General features: G+C 40.1%; 1 protein-coding gene across 8 annotated transcripts in view; it reads left to right on the forward strand.

Annotated features, from left to right (window-relative positions):
* Nucleotides 1-19742, forward strand: part of pde4ca (phosphodiesterase 4C, cAMP-specific a) — a 51409-nt gene that overhangs the window by 24682 nt on the left and 6985 nt on the right. For 7 of the 8 annotated variants that reach the window (XM_051400265.1, XM_051400272.1, XM_051400281.1 and 4 more), the window contains 6 exons: nt 13952-14143; nt 15432-15476; nt 15961-15997; nt 16697-16770; nt 16898-16950; nt 17572-17684. In XM_051400265.1, the coding sequence (XP_051256225.1) occupies nt 13952-14143; nt 15432-15476; nt 15961-15997; nt 16697-16770; nt 16898-16950; nt 17572-17684 (514 nt within the window). The remainder of the gene's footprint in view (nt 1-13951; nt 14144-15431; nt 15477-15960; nt 15998-16696; nt 16771-16897; nt 16951-17571; nt 17685-19742) is intronic. The other variant, XM_051400288.1, reaches the window with a different exon arrangement.

The raw sequence follows: 19742 nt of genomic DNA on the forward strand, positions 1-19742 counted from the left end.
GGTATTTTCTTTAAAAAAAAATCATTTTAATAGCTTTGACTAGCTAAAAAATAATAATTGAGAACCTACTAGATGCTACACTGTCCACTAGATTGTGGTTTAAGTCTATTTGAGCATGTGAACAACTTTTATAGAAATCTGGTGCCTGCATACATCTTTTATCAGCTGCAATATTTACAAGAAAAACATTCTTTTGCTCTTATCAGTTGTTTTTGGTTCATATCTGTATTTCCCAAAATATGGTTTTATCGTATTTCCTCTTGAGCAGTTGTGGAGTCTTCTCTTTTGTTACACTAGGCACTGCTCCAGGGAGATTTTTTTTTTTATTATACAAAAGAAACCAAATATCTATCTATCTTGTTAGTGTTGACAAGAGTAAACACAAGAATATTGTGTACACATAACAGCGTTTGGATCATTTGAATATTGTATTGCATCCAGTTAAAAAACAAACCCAAAAAATCTACATGGAACTTTTAATGATTAAGTTTATTCTGTCATGATGCTAACTGTAATTTTAAATGTGTGTTGGAGACACCAATGTACACTATCTGCAGATGACATGTTATTAAGTAGGTTTAGGTTAGGTTTAGCAAACGTTGAGCAGATTTACTTTATTAACAACTTTTCAAAAATGGGAGTGATAAAATATATGTTGATTTTCAATTTAACTTACCGGGCCACCAAATTCAAAGACATAGATTTCACATGGTGGTCTAAATTAACTCATTGATTTCTGCTGCAGCTGCAACCACCAGACAGTCTGTTAACAGCAACTTTAGGACTTTTGTGTGAAAGAACCACATTCATACACACTCAAGACAAATAAAGTGTGTGTGTGTGTAGTGAAATCCTGTTTGTTCTCTACATAATATACAGGCTCTTTCCCACTAAAGATTTTTTGTTTGCCAAAAAGGGCTTTAATGCCGCTGTCCTTTGCAGATATTCTCACAGGAAAAGTCCACCATAAGTTCTGAGGCTACATAATCCTCAGTGCCAGTGGGGGGGCTGTGAAGGAGGTCTCAGAGATAAAGTCGTGTTTACATTAAGGTCCGCTGTCCTCTTTCTCAGGCGGGATCCTTGTTTAACAGATGTAAAGCAGAACATTTGTGAGCATGGGGGATTTTAAAGGCCAGTTGTCCTTTCAATTTATTTTCCTCTCAAGACCCGTGCCAAAAACAGTAACTGACCGCTGCTCTTAAACAAGCAAAAATGTCCCATGTGGCCAACATTGCAGAGATAATGCAAAAGTATGGAAATGTCTGACTATTACTTATCACCCCGCTGCTCAGATTACTTCCACCTGTGGATCTAAAGAGCACTCCAGAAAGTCTTTACCTGCTAAATCGCAGTTTTTAAGAGCAGCAGCTTTTATTGAAGACAATCAATTAATGTGCCCAAGGAAGGGAGTCACAGATTGGGAGGCAGAAGCGGTGGAGCTTTTTATGGGTTGAGGTATTGATCTTCCTGGTTACACTGGGGATGGTGACGGAAGAGCAGACTAAAGTCAGAGTCACCACCACCATTTTATTCTCTGGAGGAAGAGCACAGAGGAGTGCAGGGGGAGCAGAGAGACACACAATTATCAGCCCATTTTGGGAATCTATTTATATCACACATTTAAGAAGTTGACACTTAAAGTAAAAGCTATAAAATGATTATACAACAGTACTGATTTATGTCTCTCTCATTCTACTTCCTCTTTATTTAATTTATCTTTTTTGCTCTTCTCCTTGTCTAATGCATCTACCTATCCACATAAAGTAGAAGAGTGCTGGTAATATAGAAAATATCCTCATGCTTGAGTGCATCCTCATGTAGGCACGAGAAAAGCTGACAAGATGTGCCTGCAGGGGTAGGAAGGATATAAATCTGCAACATTTGACATCAGACACCAAACCCAGAGCCTTTGGTGTGTGATTTAAAGCCCAATTATCTCAGTTAACTGCAGAAGACAACAGCCAGATAACAGTAGTCTTTTCTCCTTAGATGGATATGTGGTAAGGGTTTGCATGTGTTTGCGTGTCCCTGAGCGCAACAGGTACCATGCAAATTGAAGTGTTGAATACATCTGCTCTTGATGCGCTACATACCATACTGCTTGACAAAAAGTGATGGTTTATTTTGCCAAATGGCGGTTATTGCTTTCTCCTTTAACTTTTAGCTGTAAAGGTAACACCTGCTTTTCCTGTCAGATAAGAGGATTTTCCTCTGAAAACCTGGGACGGCAGCTTATTGGCTTTAATGTGTGCATTCATTTATCCTTTGATTTACATTTTTTGAGCCTGAAATTTGCTCTAGGTTATGAAAGCAGTCTTTAAGGAACATTCGTCAGCTCACAACAACATAATGGAAGTTGGGTTTTTAGCCGTGCTAGCAGCACAGCTCAGGGGATGGAAATGTTGATCGGTTGGACCACCAGACAGAAACATCTCAGCAGCAACCTGATGGATTTGCCATGATTTGTGCAGATTCATTAACTTTGTCATTGTGAGCATGTTCACATGCTGACATTAGCATTTAGCTCAAAGCCCCACTGTGACAACCAACAGTCCATATATATAATTGTTCTTTTGTGTTTAACCTGATAAATTAAATGTCTCGGTCAAAAACTAATCACAGAAGCTCTATTCTGATGTGAGATTGAAAATTAAATGCCAGTTAATTAGCTCCATTAGTTTGAGCCATGATACTTCTCTCTGGTTTCCCACCATTTACAGCCTGCTGTGTTTCCACAGGCGATTGATCTTATTTCGCTCAACGCTGTCTGCAGAGGGCCAAGTATAAAATGAAGTGGCAGTGACACAAAGCATTATGCAGTTATGACAGCCAAGGGAAGGGGAAAAAATCCTAGAAGATTACTTCTAAATGAACCACTGACAGCAAATACAAGTATGAGCTTTGTTGGGTGTTTGGAAGTGAGAGAGGGTGATTTATGCACAAAGTAATTTAATAGGAATTAAGAGTCTTACAAAGACGACAGTTTTGGCAGGTTGCGTGTGAGTGATGTAACTGAGGTTGAGCTTTAGAAGTTCATTTCTTAGAAACCCAATACTCTCTCCTGTCAGCTCAACCTGGGAGGAGAGGAGGGGGAAAGAGAAATCTTCATCTTGCTTGATTTATCAAAATCTCCAAGTGTGAATGTTGGACACGCTCTGATATTTTAGATGCCAAACCCTGTTGAGCAACTTTTTTTCTTTTTTTCTCGTTACAAATAAGTTTGTGTATATAAACTCTTGTCTTTGAGATACGCACACACCACTTGTGCCAGAGGTCATTTACTATCTAAATTTGCCGGGTCAATGCGGCCATGATGAATTAATCTGAGCTTTCCGTCACAGTATATGAATCTCCTCATTTGCAGAAATTATTTTGTTATCCTGTGCCCTCCACAGAGCATAACTCTCACTGGTTCTGACGAAGGGCAGGAGGCATCACAGCCAAAAAGCATTTCGTCGTAATAAATGTGTCTGAAAGTGTTTCCAAAGCATTTCTTGAATCATTAGCGGCTTCTAATGGTGGTCTGGCCCACAGGGAGCGTTCATTCATCATTAATCTGCCTCACAAACAGGAGGAACAGGTCCACGGGTGTTTGGTTGCGGCCCTCACACACATACCCTCATGTGGGATGCAAAGTATGTGTGTGTTCGTGCATAGACACATAGGAGCACGTACAAACGCAGTTTTTGGTGTTGGGTCATTTGTAACGTTCACTCACTCGGTATTAAGTCGTGGCTCGAGTGTTTGCAGTGTGACAGGCGTTCTGGACTGAATGCGCTCCTAAAACCCAACAATTTTACTGTCCAGTAACGAGCTTTCCAGACAGAAGAATATTTTTTTGTAGCATGACAGAATAATTGTGCAATTATGTGCCTTTGCGTGTATGTGTGTATTTGTGCGTCCATGTGTGCTGTGCAAATATTGTGTCTTAAGAGAAGTTGAGGCTTTTTTCCTGTGGTGCTTCGACCATATATTCAAGCATAAAGCAAGATGCTACATTTTAAAAATCTGAATTTTTCCTGGAATTTTAACTTGTAAATTTAGACTATAAGTGTGTTTTACTTAGTTTAATGATATGACAAACGTTGTATTCTTTTTCATTCATTCTGTACATGGATTAATGAAACCACACACCACTACAATGAGCTTTAGGTGAAAACAGCTTCTCAGCTGTTTGATGGAAGAATAATTGTCAAGAGCACAACAAGGACACACATTTAAAAAATAATTAAAATGAACCTTAATTATTCATTTAAACCTAACTCTGGATAAACTTACTGAGCTTGTAATTGTGGGGAGATCGTAGTTCACTGCAGTATGTTTGGAGTGTACTAAAGAAACAGCATCAGGCACTTTACATTATCTTTATATTTCACCAGTGGCAATGCTTACAGTCACCATCAAGATATTGTATAATATATGTAAAATATTAATTCAAACTGTAACAAGTTGCTTGATGCTGTTCGGTCACGTCTTGGGTGCGCAGAAGGGTTCAGCATGTTTCAGTAATATCGTCATCGCATGTTTATTTCTTTCTCTCTGCGGTGTGGTCTTGCTTCAGGAACCTTCACCATTAATACCTTACGCTGATCATGTTACAGCACTTTTATAGACCAGGTTCTGAACTTTTCTGAACCTTTTCTCTCTCCTCCCCTCCCTTCATGTCTTCTCACCTTCAAACCCACCACTTATGTTCATTTCCCTCCAATTCTTCCTCTCTCACTGCACTGTTTTCTTTGCCGCGCTATACGATCCTAGAGGATAACAGAGGCTCCTTGGTGTGCGTGTGTGACTGTGTGTGTACGTAGGTAGACGAGGACACTCCTGTGACTCACCGTAAATCTCTTAAGGTCTCCGACTCACTCTGGTTTATTAAAATGACCACTCTGTTGTCCTTTATACAGTGTCATAACTGTACAATTAGAAAACTGTGTAGTCCTTATCTGCAAGTTTTTCCATGCATTGACACATTTATTTAAGATATATTATAATGTGTGTGTCTGACCTACAACTCACTTCCAGTTCAAACAATGGTCTACAGTGTAAGAGAGTACAGCATGTACAATATGAAGGATGTCCTTGGCTAACTGTCCACACATTATTCTGCAGCCTGCCAGCGAGGTTGATTTTTAAAGTTCAGGGAAAGACAAACAGCAGTATTTCAACCTAAGGGATGCGTTTACAGTGGAAGACTGGTTATCCAAGCTCAATTTCATAAAACAGGCACCAAAAATGTAAGAATTTCTCAATAATTTGACTGCACTAAAATTGTTGATATTTTTTCAGATAAGAGTTTATGCAACTTAAAACCAAACTGATTTTTAGGAAAGAGAGAAAAACACGACTATCAAGTTTATTATTTGATGGACAAATCAGTCACTGGGAGATAAACCAGCACACCTTGACCTGACAGAATCGTCGCTCTGATCATGATACTGTACCAAAATAGTGCTGATACAGCATCATTCGATTGATGACTGACTGAGAGATTGTCTGGTCCACTTCACACTCTTAAGTGCACCAGAGGTCAGCGTGTGCTCCGTGTCCACAATTGCGGCCGTCATGATGGCATTGTGTTGTTTTCTAAAGGGAAGACTTGAGGAAGAGGGCTGGGCTCTGAGACGGTGATTACATCAGTCAGAGAGGGAACACAGAGAATACAGTTCACATGTGATAATGATTGCACACACACACACGGACGTACACACACATTCACAGACACACACTCACTAGTTGTGTCTGTCTTTTTTCTCTCTGTCTCTTGCTTTTAGTTTCATAGCAACATACAGTAAGAGTGACCACACACACACACACACACACACACACACACACACACACACACACACACGCACACACACAAACACACACACTTGTTTAATTTACATAGCAGCTGTTGGTTTTGAAGCAAGTTTGCTAACTGCCAATATCTGTGTGTCTGTGGGGGCAACTGCTAATGTGTGTGCGTCTGTCGCCTGATATAAAGTAACAAATACAGTCTTTGATGTCATTGGCATAGATCCAATCCACATCCAGTTAGACCTTCAATCTTATTTTTTTCAATAATATATTATTCCTCACTCATTTATTGTATTATTTAAGCAAACCAACTCTTACTTTATTAAGGAAATCTTTGATCCCTCTCAATGCCAAACACTTCCTGTTCTCAAACAAACGAAGAAACAATGCAGTCTTTTTCACCTCACTTGTTCTATACAAACTTGCCCCATTATACAGAACGTCTCATAACTCTGTTAAGCACTGACTCGTTTTATAAAAAGGTCATTGAAGTGATTCTGTATTCCTGCCTTTCTGTTATGTCAGCTAACACTACATTGGCTCACATTCTTTTAAAACCATTTTTCACTGCCTGATTCTGAACAATGGACATACATGGATATCGCCATTGCTTAATGTCTATACTTAGCTATCATTTGGACATAAAGAGGTTGACATATTGGCTCTATTTTTTGTTGGGTGCGGAATGATACAATGCCTGAAAGGTTATTGTTTGTGTTGCTATTCATGAGTACTTTCTGAAATAATACCCTACTTCTAAATTCTGTGTTGCATTGTTGAACGTTTTGAGGAGGATATACAGCATATATGCAGTGCGCGGTCATGTTTTAAAAAAAAGGGGGATTAGTCAGTAACGGAGACAAGGGAACAAACAGGGAGTGCTGGGAGCCAGATCTAATGTTTTCCTGCATGCTGCTGCCCACGCAAGAGTTGTACCACTAAAATCAGTTAAAGGAGTAGTTTGACATTTTGGGAAAGTATATTTATTCACTTTCTTGCAGAGAGTTAGATGAGAAGATTGATACCAGTCTCATGTCTGTACAGTAAAAATTAATCTTCAGCCATCAGCTTTAAAGAATATTCAGCCACAGTGTAGTCAAGTTAATGTAGTCAGAGTACAAACTGCATTGTAAAATCATTACCAACAAACAAACAAGCAAAGACAAAGACAACGTGTCAGGAATGCAGCTGTTTGAGATTCAACCACGACTTAAATAAGGATTATATAAGGCTATTGTGAATTAATGGAGGTGTACTGAACACACATAAAAACAAACTACTTCCATTATATGCTGTCACAGAAAGAGAGAGGAAGGGCAAGACAAACAAACAGGGTGGTTCTCCCACTGTGTGAGGGGCCACAGCGAGAACAATCACACAGCTTTCACACACACTCTTGCGTTTTACAGTAATTCACACAAAGAAAATGTCATTTGACATTGCTCCAAGAGTCCTCTTTAAATTCTTCTAATGTGGCCAGCTTTACCACCTCCGTGGTTCATCGTTGGTTCAATTTGTTCTGTGTGTTGAGCTTCAGGGTGCTGCTGGTGAGAAATTTGTGGTCTCATTAAGCCAATCCTAATCCTTGTTTGCTCCAGAACATCTTTCATGTGTCATGTACAGATGCAGCGCAGATACGTACAGCCTAGAGATTATAATGCTTAAACACCACTACAGGGAAACAATTTTACACTTTTGTTCCTTTTTTTCGGCAGATCTTATTTTTTTTCCTTCTTTGCTTTCATGGACAGTAATAGAAATGACTTCAAATTATAGAAGGAAATACAATACTCTCAAACGTCACTAGATGATATCTGTATTACATGTAATAAACGCTGTCTGCCTTCTCTTAAAAGGCTTTTGAATAAATGGCTCAGCCTGTCCTGCAAGTCGGCTCTGGTGTAACACATTCTACCTCTGGTTGTGTCACAGCAAAGGCCTGGGAATGATGAATGAAGGTTCAGATGACAGCTTGCCCTGGTTTACAGGCCTATCTCTCTCTCTCTGTCTCTCTCTCTCGCTCTGCCCCGTAGCTCCTGTATTTTAATGCTCCCCAGATGGGATTGACGTTGCCGTGACAGGCGGTGACGCAGGCGGGGTGTCGAGTATCAGGGCCACTGACAGGTTACCATCAATCACACTTCTTACCAGCCAGCCACTTAAATAACAAACGCTGTAACACACCTCTCTCTTTACACTTTTTTTTTTGTAAAAGGCTTTATGATGCCCAGGAATGTTGGCTCCAGTTTAGAGACAGACTAGAGAAAAGTAATCAAGTGTGTGTGCGTGTGTGTGTTTGTGTGTGTGTGTGTGTGTGTGTGTGTGTGTGTGTGTGTGTGTGTGTGTGTGTGTGTGTGTGTGTGTGTGTGTGTGGGGCAGATTTGACTGAAGTCCTGTGTGTGAATGGAGATGCCAACTTCGGATGGATCTATTTAACCATATCCAATCCCATTTTATATCAAATTTCTTCACTTTCTTTCTTTTTGCATATGGAAACACCTTTTAATCCATCTCAATTATAGGGCATGGTGGTAATTCAATATCTTCATCGACTGACAGTGCAAGCTGTTAAATGAATGACTCCAACCAAATTGTGACTTAAAACTAACTATATTTGGGGCGCCCGGTTAGCTCAGTCAGTAGAGCTGGTGACCCATGTATGGAGCCACTGCAGTGGCCCGGGTTTGAATCCGACCTGTAGCTCCTTGTTGCCTGTCATCCCCCCTCTCTCTGCCCCCTCACCTGTCTATGTTTGGCTGTCACTGTCCAATAAAGGCAAAGAAAGGCCAAAAAAATAACTTAAATTAATAAATAAATTAGTTGTTCAGAAGTTGTTTTTTTCTGACAGTTCAGTGCATTAAACCTAATTTTTATTATTCTTCTTGTGATTTTACATACATTTTCCCTATTGTCATATAATATATATCAATATCAGAACGTAATCTTACTAATATTGGGATATTAATCCCAGCCATATTCACTGATTTACACATTATGACCACCTGGGCACCCTGGTGGTCAGAATATTCTGCAGCCCCATACGCAACAAACTGTGATGCACTGTGTGTTCTGACACCTTTCTATCAGAACCAGCTGTTTTTTCTTTTTCTCAGCAGTTTGAGCTACAGTAGCTTGTCTGTTGGATTGGACCACACTTGCATCAATGAGCCTTGAAGAGGCTTCCTTGGACCATGATCCTGTCTCTGGTTCACCGCTTTTCCTTCCTTGGACCACTTTTGATAGGTACTGATCACTGCAGACCGGGAACACCCCACAAGAGCTGCAGTTTTGGAGATGCTCTGACCCAGTCATCTAGCCATCACAATTTGGCCCTTGTCAAAGTCGCTCAAATCCTCACGCTGCCCATTTTTCCTGCTACTAACATCAACTTTGAGGACAAAATGTTCACTTGCTGCCTAATATATCCCACCCACTGACAGGTGCCATGATAACCAGATAATCAGTGTTATTCACTTCACCAGTCAGGGCTCATAATGTTATGGCTGATCGGTATATAGACAGCATATTAGGGCTCCAACTAGAGATTATTTTCATTATTGATCAGTCAGCCAAATACTTTGTCGGTAATTGATTCATTGTTTGGTCTATAAAATCAGAGGTTTCTACATTTCAAGGTGACATGTAGTTTGAATATTTGTTTTTCCTGAAAACCAGTTCAAAAGCCCAACTTCACATTTTGAGAGGCTGGAACCAGCTAACTTTTTGGTGTTTTTGTTTTACAGTCAATCAATTATCAAAACTGTTGCTAATGAATTTCTTAATCAATTGATGAATCAGTGAATCTGGTGTTTCAGCTCTTCAGTATGCACATTGTCTACGGTAGAACATCAAGATTGACCAGCTCTTGCAATCTCACCAAAGCCCAGAAGAGGGACCCTGTCCTCAGAGTGACTTCATACATTTATTTCTGTTCTCCAGACAACACCTACTACACACATCAGCCATCACTCACCAACAAGTTTCTCTGGTATATTATTAAACAACACCATCCCACTCAACAGGATTATTTAAAAGAAAATCCCATTCTGTTCTGTTTATTTTTATCACTTGTGGCTGAAACTGAGAAAGGGAGAGAGGGAAGGAGAGAGGTGGGTGGGTGGGTGCGACTGACAGCCATGTGAAAGACAGGAAGACAATAGAGTCATATTAGAAGACCAGCCATGGTGCCTCTGTGGGAGCTTCCTGTCAGGACGGTGTGCACGCTTACCCTGAATGCTGACCTTTGACCTCTTGAAAACACAAAGTGCCTCAGTTGACATATTTAGTATACATTTTGTTTTTAAGTGTATGCTCAAAGGTCATGCACAGTGGGCATTTTTGTTTCACATTCTGGGGAGCACATTCGCTCCACGCACATTGCCTGTAATAAAAAAATAAAGAAATAAAACCTGCTACCTTTATATAAATCTAATACATATACTATACAATAGTAGAATATGAATTCCATCAGTAGAAGTAATTAATCGGTCCATATGAAAACTATTTTAATTTTAAAACAATGGTCTGTTATTTGTAATGTAGCTGCCCTTTTAATTTGCATATTCAAACTAACACTTTGGTGATTAGTTGCAATAATTCTCACATCGATAGGATGTGTTTTAATGTCATTGTTTCAGTTTGTTTATTTAGATCCCCATTTATTGTTACCTTGGCAACAGCTACTCCTGGTGTCCATGCTACTGTTAACATTGAAGTCTTTTTTCTTAACTCATATAAACATTTGGAATATCATTGTGATTGCACTATTAAAAATCCAAACACAGTTTTATTGTGTGTTTAAGTAAAAGGTAAACTACTCTAGGTTCATGAGTAAGTCAGATCTCTATGTTCAATGCCCTGAGAAAGAAGAGAAAACTGGAAGTGAAAAAGCAGCGAGGGAAAGACGTGGGCGATATTTTGATCTGTGATCTAATTTTAGCTTGGCATGGGCTTCAAATAGAAATGTCTCCATAAATATTCATGAATGGAGGGAAGAATCTGCTGCTCAGCGATGCAGAGGGAGAGGAGCGGGGAGAGGAGAGCTCTGTATTCTACCTGAAACTCTATTTTTAGCTACATTGCTGTCTCTCTCGGTCTATTCCCAATGCACGGGGGAAGCTAAATTTAGCTGCACAGAGGGAGAAGCGTGATGCAGGAACAAAAATAGAAACGGGTTTATGGTCAGAGCACACAGGACAACAGCCAGGGGTGCAGCATCATTAGGGAGGACAGAACAAGATAGATGGAGAAAACAGGAAAGATAAATAGTGGGTGAAGCTCCTAGCTGCATGTGTACTTGTAGTAACTGGATAATGTGTGTGCTTACAGATCAAAGCAATACACATATATGTGTGTAAGGTGGCACATTGCTCATTATAGGCATTATTTACACACGTAAAAAAGGTTTAATTTCTCTCTACTTTTCTCTTAAAATGACATTAATCCTCAAATACACATCATCAAACTGCATCACACCTCACTGCTCCAGTCACACAGTGTACATACAGTTAACACCAAAAAAACCCTCATGTACATGTCTCAGAACAGGTTGTACTCTTTGTGTATTCTTTTTTTTTTTTATTACTCTCCTCTCTTTGCCCTGTTTTACCCCTTACCGTGCTGTGTTCCCTCCCTCCCTCCTCTCCTCAGCTACATATAGTGCAGTCAGTGTGTCTGAATCTGTCAGACACACTGAACGGAGGGATGGGGGCTTCTGTTCGGCTGCTGTTATGTAATAGCCAGTAACGCACCAACATGTCCTCATGCAGCATCCTAGGAGGGTAGCAGGGTAGGAGGAGGGGCACTGGAGGAATGAATGGGATGTTGGCATGCTGCAGTTGGTGTATACCTGCTGTAAAAGCATCATGAAAAGCCGCAGCCTTCAAAGCAATTAAATGTTAGTATTAATGCTATTAAAGTGGCAATTAACTATTTCTAGCTATGCTAGTGGTAAGGCTCTAGGGATGGCGATGTTAGTCTGTTGGTCCATCACTTTGGTCCAGACTGAAATAGCTATTATATAACAACTATTGGATCAATTTGTACAGACATTCATGGTTCCCAGATGATGAATCCTATTAACTTTTGTAATCCCCTGATTTTTCATCCAGCACTACCATGAGTTGTGGTTTTGAATCAAACGTCTCAGCAACTATTGGATGGATTGCCATGATATTTGGTACACTGGATTGGTATTGGACATTCATCTCCTCCTCAGGATGAATTATTTTGGTGATTCCTTAACTTTACCATTTAATATAGCGCCCTCATTAGTCTAAATGTTAATTTGTAATAATGTAATGTTATGCAGTGTATTTTGCCATTTATTCAGTTCAGTTCAGAATTTGTGATGTACTCCAGACTGAAATTATGTTTTAGTGTTGGTGTTTTATTATTTCCCACACTCATCATCAACATACATCTCCAGCTCTGCACAGTCCTGCACCCAACTACAGTTTTCCTTTGCCTTGGGATTCAGCAATTTTTATTTTTGTACATTGTTACCCCTGCTGTATTTATTTGAAAAAGATTGAATGTGTGTCTCAGCATGTGGTCGTCCAAAATCCTTCACGCTCCGCTAATGGTTGTTTTGCTAAAGCATGCATTTCTACTCTGGAGTTCCTCAGACTGTTTAGAAAAGAGGACGTGTTGCCAAACGGAGCACCAGACTGACAGAGTCTCTGCAGGTTCGTATGTCAGTGGAGGGGCTGTGGGAAAATAGAGATGTGGATCAAGGCAGAAACGTGCCCAGACTGTGAAAAAGGGGCCTCATCGTGCCTTTATTTGGTGTTTTTCTCTGTAGTCAGGAAATGTTTGATCAAGAGGAACTCCTCCTCACCTGAACGCCGGAGCTATTTTTAGATTCACACTCACATGACCCCCACGTCAATACGCTGATGCTAATTTTATACCCGCTGTTCACTCACAGTCCTTCACCCCACGCACGCATGCAGACCTCCTCTGGATATTCACACACACACACACACATACACACACACACACACGTACCTCGCCTGCATGACATATGCCACACAGGCTTCACACCTTTAATGATGTGCACAGGCAGGTCCATACAGGATGGAAAAATTGTTGCTATCATTTACTCTTTGTAGCACATTGACTTGATGTGAGTGGCTTTGTGGGCCAGTTAGCCTAATGATCAGCCCATTTCTACACCAGGAGGGTCATTGACATGCAGCCATCAGAATAAGAAGACATTCACAGCCTTTGGCTCTCTGCAGTGCGGATTTTAGTCCATATTGTGAGACATATCAGTGTGTTAGCTGCATTCTCACATATTTTACACCGTCATATCCTTTGTCACCCTCTTAAATTAGTCATTTTCAGCTCTTATTTTGGTCTTTACTGGTTTATAATGGTTTCTTTATAAATCACACAATTTCCTGCTCTCAAGATAAAAATGGCTCAATTTTGTTAGCAAGCAATGACAGCTTGTGATATTTTTAAATTTGAGTATTGTGTTGTATATTCATTTTCTCGCTTTCATTGTTACTGGAGCAGCCCCAATTGCTGGAGCAGCACCAGTCTCTCAACTGGAGTAGATACTGGCATTTCTACATGGTTCTGTCTACCTTTTCAAGAGAATTCCTACATTAATCAGGCTGTCTGTGGCCACAAGCCTAACATTTTCATCACCAAATGAAATCAACAGTCTGTCGCTCAGCCCACATTGATCCATTTATTTGTCTCACCATCACTTTCATATTGCCTGTGTCACACTTATTGGAACTAATTTACTCAGGAGGACACCACAGCGAGTCAGTCAGTATATTTCTATTAACATAGTTGACAGCTGTTTTCCAGTTGTTCCTTACGCAATAAACACAAACTGCCATTTGTTTTCATCCAGAAACAGACTCATACAGGACAACATGCATGCTGTGTGAAATATGTTCAAAGTAGCAGTAGGAGTATCTTAGTAGGATTAATATTTTAATGAGAAAATTCTTATTTGTTAATGGTTTAATAATGACAAACCCTAAACTAAGAATGTTTAGGATGGCTGGATGGATGGATGCTGTTTTCATTCCCTTTCTGTACTGTGGAATAAATCTGCACCTTTTTTTTATTCACAAAATGTGTCATGAGTCATCTAACCTTAATAAATCCGCTCTCTCCCTCTCTCTCTTCCCAGTTTTGATGTGGAGAATGGATTGTCAGTGGGGCGCAGCCCACTGGACCCCCAGGCCAGCCCTGGCTCTGGTATGGTCATACAGGCCAACTTTCCTCATAGCCAGCGGCGGGAATCCTTCCTCTACCGCTCCGACTCTGACTTTGACCTTTCACCCAAAGGTCCTTCCAGAAACTCCTCCACTGCCAGTGACCTGTAAGTTCATTTACACCTCGTACTGTTGATATGGTACCTCTTTGTGAATGGGAGACACTCTTTTACATGACATAGATACAATGTTTTGATTTATTCAAGATTATGAAAAACTTAATTTACACCCCCAGAACAGTCCTATGCCTCTGAATAATTCTGGCTCCATACATGCTTTACTTTTATGGTGTGTGTTTTTTGACATGAAGTGCTTTGTGTATATTTGAATACACAAAATGCAGAACATGCTTTCCAATACTAATACCTATTCAAGGTCAGACAGCAGCTTTAAAATTCCCAACTTATTCATGTTTCATTCATGTTTCATTGCCTCTGTGATGCTCAGATAAATTACAAATTTGATATCTCACTATGCAAAAGTAGGGTTAGGGTTAGTCTCAGTAACAACAGTATTTTGTGTGCTGCACTTTAGGTCACATATAAAATTAATCAGTATACTTCATATATTCAGTCTTTACTTTGAATATATACAATATATTCACAAGTGAGGCACTTGATACTATGATACCAGTGTAAGATTACATTCATGTGTTGTCTGTTAAATGCCCTTTATTCGGATTAGGGTTAGTCCGTCTATATTTTTCTCTTCTTGTCTGTCTTCCTTGCGGTGAGAGGTCCCCATTGGGGAAGGTTAATATGGTGCATTGGTTTAATGATTGGCTTCCTTACAAACTGCAGCAAACCGTTGTGGCCTCAACTTTATTTGCAAATTTTAAACTAGTCTTTTAGGCATTTTCTTTTGATTCCTAGAGAGCCATTTGAAGCCAAAGGGCTGTACTGTATAGGTGGCGTGCTTTCTCTTTAATTGCTTTGTATTTTGATGTATCAAAGCTATTCTACACAGGTTTGCTTGTGATTGACAAAAATCCTACGTAGACTGATAAGAGGGGTCTACTTTAAGCGCATTTTGATACAATTCTTGTCCCAAAAGCCTTTCAGTCTTTCAGCTCAAAGGCAGTATTAAAACATACAGAGCATCGCGTGTGTCTAAAAAATCCACAGTCAGATCTACAGTCTTGAAAAGCCCAACATTAGTACAACCAGCTGTTTTTCCATCACAAATGCCTGCGTGCCAAATTTACTTCCCAGGGATTGGAAGGGATTGGAACAAAGGGCAAGTTTTTTGTGTGTTGTTTCTTTTTTTCACTGTTTGTGTGTCCAATATGTCCCTGAAACAGTCCCCTCCAAAGTTCATAATGTCTAAACACATTTAAGTTTGTAAAGTAAGCACTCACAGGTCTCCTCATCGACTCTCGCCTATCTGTTTTTTAAGGGAAGAAAGCTTGAAGCACTGGGAAGTCAACTGGTTGTCATCTCGGTGAGGAGAACATGATAAAACAAAAATAAAGATAAAAACACTGACTCTTTCCCCTTGAATACCTCTCCTGCATTCCCTCTAGATGGCTCACAGCCATTTCCCACCTCCCTCCTGACAAACGTGATTAAATATCAAACACCCCACCCACCCCCCAAAACACCCAGTTCTGTTTTCTTTGTTTTTTGCATGTGATGCTTAATCAGAAACCAAGTATAATAACACAGTCTGTATTTTTATTTACTTGTGAGTATTTACTAGTTCATACTTATATCACCTACCCTTCCACCTACCCCGATCTGTTTCCTCACCAACCTTACTATACGCAGTGCAGTTTGGTTCCTGTTTATTTGGTCTTAACAAAGTTGCTTTTTTATTAAGCGCAGAATACTTATTAAGATTCAGGAGCTTATAGATTAGTCCTCTACTCAGTGTTTCATGACTTTGTTTCATGCATTTTCCTCGTGTATTCTTTTCTTTATTGCAGACATACAGAAGACATGATTGTCACACCATTTGCACAGGTGAGTCCTCTGAAACCTTTCCTTCCTTTTTGTGCTCTCTGAAAATTTGCCAGATGGTCAAATAAAAAGAAAATCACATTCTCTTGTTAGCTAAGTACAGCAGGTCTTTAAAAATATATAATAAACTCCAGATGGTACGAGACTGGGCTTTACTGCCTCATCGGAACAGCCCCTCAGCGTTATGTTTGGCCCTGCGACAGGATCAGGCATCCCGCTGGCATTGCCTGGCTCTTGCGTGGGACGTGCGTCACACTTGTGCTCACTTTACACAGGGAAAGAAGCGGTGAATCCAATACTGCTGGATCATGCTGTTTAAATTCGCATGCCGACGCTGATAAGGCCGCTACATGGGTCAAGTCTGGACACCGGATACTCTGTGGGCTTTCTCTGTGTGCTGAGTCAGTGTTTGGCTGCAGATGAAGTGACAGACATGACATAGAGGAGTGTCAGAGATGCCATCAAAACATCAGACAGGGAGAGGGGAATGCCTCAGCTTGGAGGATGAAAGCAACAGTATCTGGTTTCAAAGACTTGTCAGCCATTCATATTAAGAATCAGTTGATCTAGTCCAAGATGGAGGCATATGCAAGTATTTAAGGCTTTGAATGAAGTGACATCTGTGGTTTCATTGCGTCACAAATATGATGCACATCACATTTGATGATCCTGTACATTCAGTCTCTTGTTCCTGTCTTATAGGTCCTCGCCAGCCTGAGGACAGTCCGAAGTAACTTTGCCGTCATAACCGGCCAGCAAGATCGCACAGCCAGCAAGTAGGTTTTCAGAAAATATCATTGGCTGTTCAATAAATCTTCTAACAATCTGACCATAACACCTGGCAAACAGTTGCAGTTACAGTATGACTTGTGATTGCTGACTTTGGGTGGTCTCTGTCCACAGGACGCGATCCTCAGGCAGCAACCCACCATCAATGTGCAAGACCAGCCTTGCAGGTTGGTAGTGGTATTAAAATGAGCTATTTATTAATCAATATCCCATTATCAACACTGAACCTGGTCAGAGAGGCAGCGAAGACATTATCATGATTAAATCTGTGAATTGTAAAATGGTAACATGTCATAGTAATGAAATCGTACATGAATGTCAATCACAAAAACATGAAATCCACTGGTGGGGGGAAATATTCAGATAAAAAATCTTAAAGTATCAAAAGTGAAAGTACAAATGGCCCATGTTATTGTTGTCAATTATATTCTATATGATATATGATTCAATTGTTATTTCTGATGCATTAATGTGTAGACAGCATTTTGCTGTTGTATCTGCTTGAGGTAGAGCTCTATTTTATGAGCTCAACATATGTGAAATCTTCATATAGAATGTAACTAGATATATAGAGTAAAAGTACAGTATTTAACTCTGAAAGACGCAATATAAGTATAAAGCATCATAAAATAGAAATTGTTGTTGTTGTTCTCAAACAGCAAGAAGGGTAGGTTTAAAGTTCATTTGAAATTCCAGTTCCAATCATTTTTTTACATTTGAACACTATGTGAATGCGCTCAAGGAGTTGAATCCATCCCATAATGCCTTGCTGTGTTTATCTGGTACAGAGGAGCCTCACCAGCAGCTGGCCATAGAGACTCTAGATGAGCTGGACTGGTGTCTGGAACAACTAGAGACACTGAAAACTCGTCACTCTGTCAGCGAGATGGCTTCCAACAAGGTACTTCAACATAGACATTACCATCAGCCGGATGAGCTGGACAGACCACAGAGCAATATACTGAGCATACACACCTGTCACAAGATAAAATGTAGATACACAATGCCACGCTGTTCAGGTTAACATTTATTACAAACAGGTTCAGTGCGAGGTTGCAGTGCACTGTCTCTAATCTGTACTGTGATTCACACCCCTGAGGGATTTTATTAGTCATGTGCCTCTTATTGCCATTTTTAAGGTAGTCAGACTCCAACTCCATGAACATGGTACAGTAGATGACCCTGACTTTATCAAGGTTGAATGTACTAAATCTTTAAGAATACGTTAACTATTTAAAAGTAAAATATATATATATATATATTTTTCCATCACATTGAAAAAGTTCAGCCTTTTACAATAGATGCACCATTTAACCAACATCCAATTTTAGCTCCTGATTGTTGAATATCTATAAATATAAAGCAGTTCCTTCCACCGCTTGTTCTCTCACACTACGGCTACTGCTGCAGTTGACAACTTAATGGACAAAACTCAGCAATCAAATTAAATAAAGTGAATTGGTGTTCCCCTTTTGAGATGAAATACGTCATCATTTATTTTTTCTATGGGAACGGATAATAAAACAATACGTAAGACATATTAATCATTTTCATCAGTTGTCCATTAATGGATGATAACGTGCAGTTAACCTTTACTGATCCCTAAAGAAAACTGAAAGCTTGCTAATACAGCATCCATCATGAATATATGAATAGAATCTCCCATCCGTCAGTGAATGGCAGAGGGGCCTACTACATGAATGAACGGGATGGTTTCATGCATGCAAACAGAGACTAGACACACAGACACACCCTTCCCCCCACTCATGTGCAGAAAAATGTGAATGAGGAAGTGGGAACTGAAGATGAAACGACACCGCCCCCTCATCCATTCTTCCTCCGTGTATCCCTCTCCTCTCCTCCTCCTCTTCTCAGAGTGAAGCCCGGTGCTCATGTGATTCCACGATTAGACCGCCCACACAACATACACACGCTGTTCATACTAACACACACATCACATGTACACACACTTCTTCCCGTCACATACATTGCCTGCTTGGATACTTATACCATTACACACGCTCACGTGGCGGCGGCAAAACCCCCCTATTGCTGCAGATCAGTCAATGAGCAGCTTCAGTCAGTGGGAAAAAACTATCCATACTGGCACTTAGGAAAAAAGGCACGCACATGGGAGGCCACAGTGAACATTGTTTCTGCATTACTGACAGACCTATTGAACAGTTTCATTTAAAGAAGATCTCTAATGAACCCTGGAAGTGTCTTGGAAGAGGGAAACCTCTCTGGACCACTGAAACATTGATGTTTGAATAGCTCAGCTGATCCCATTCAAAATGTTCTTCATAGCTGAACGTGTAGGTGAATGAACTGTGACTAACTGTCATAACAGCACTTCTAGAATTATCTTCTATCCGCTTAAAAACATGGTTAAACAGTATTTCACAAATAAAAACTTCAGTTAACCAATTATGAAGCATTAATTACACTACTGTACAGTTTTGTCACCAAAGATGTGCCATTAAAACATTTCAGTTTTCAGTTTTTATTCTAAGGCATCCTGCTTTGAACATATTTCTGTGTCAAAATATTTAGTTATCTTCTGTTTCTAACCATATACATGATAATGGTTCATGTTCCCACATCTTTGTGGTACATAGTGTACTGTTTTTATTTATGGCTACATGAATGAACCCCGCCCCCCAATTCATTCAAAGCTTTTCCTTCATATCCTCTTCAAACTTTGTGCACATGGTGCGTCTCACAACCTCCGCCTCTGACACAATCAGCCCTGCCTACTTTGTACATCTCCCACCCAATGAGAGCCCTCTGTCTCTCCCAACCTCTGCTGCAGCAGGCGCCTGATTGGCTGCTATTCTTAGACATTTTTGGAAGGAGGCGGGGATTAGAGTACCTCGTTCTCCCTCTGTTTACACACATACTGGAGCAGGCAGTAACTGAGTGAATGAGGGAGAGTGAAGGGGGAGCGATGGAGTGTGGC

Source organism: Dicentrarchus labrax, unplaced genomic scaffold (genome assembly GCF_905237075.1).
Source record: "Dicentrarchus labrax unplaced genomic scaffold, dlabrax2021, whole genome shotgun sequence".
Taxonomy (NCBI): Eukaryota; Metazoa; Chordata; class Actinopteri; family Moronidae; genus Dicentrarchus; species Dicentrarchus labrax.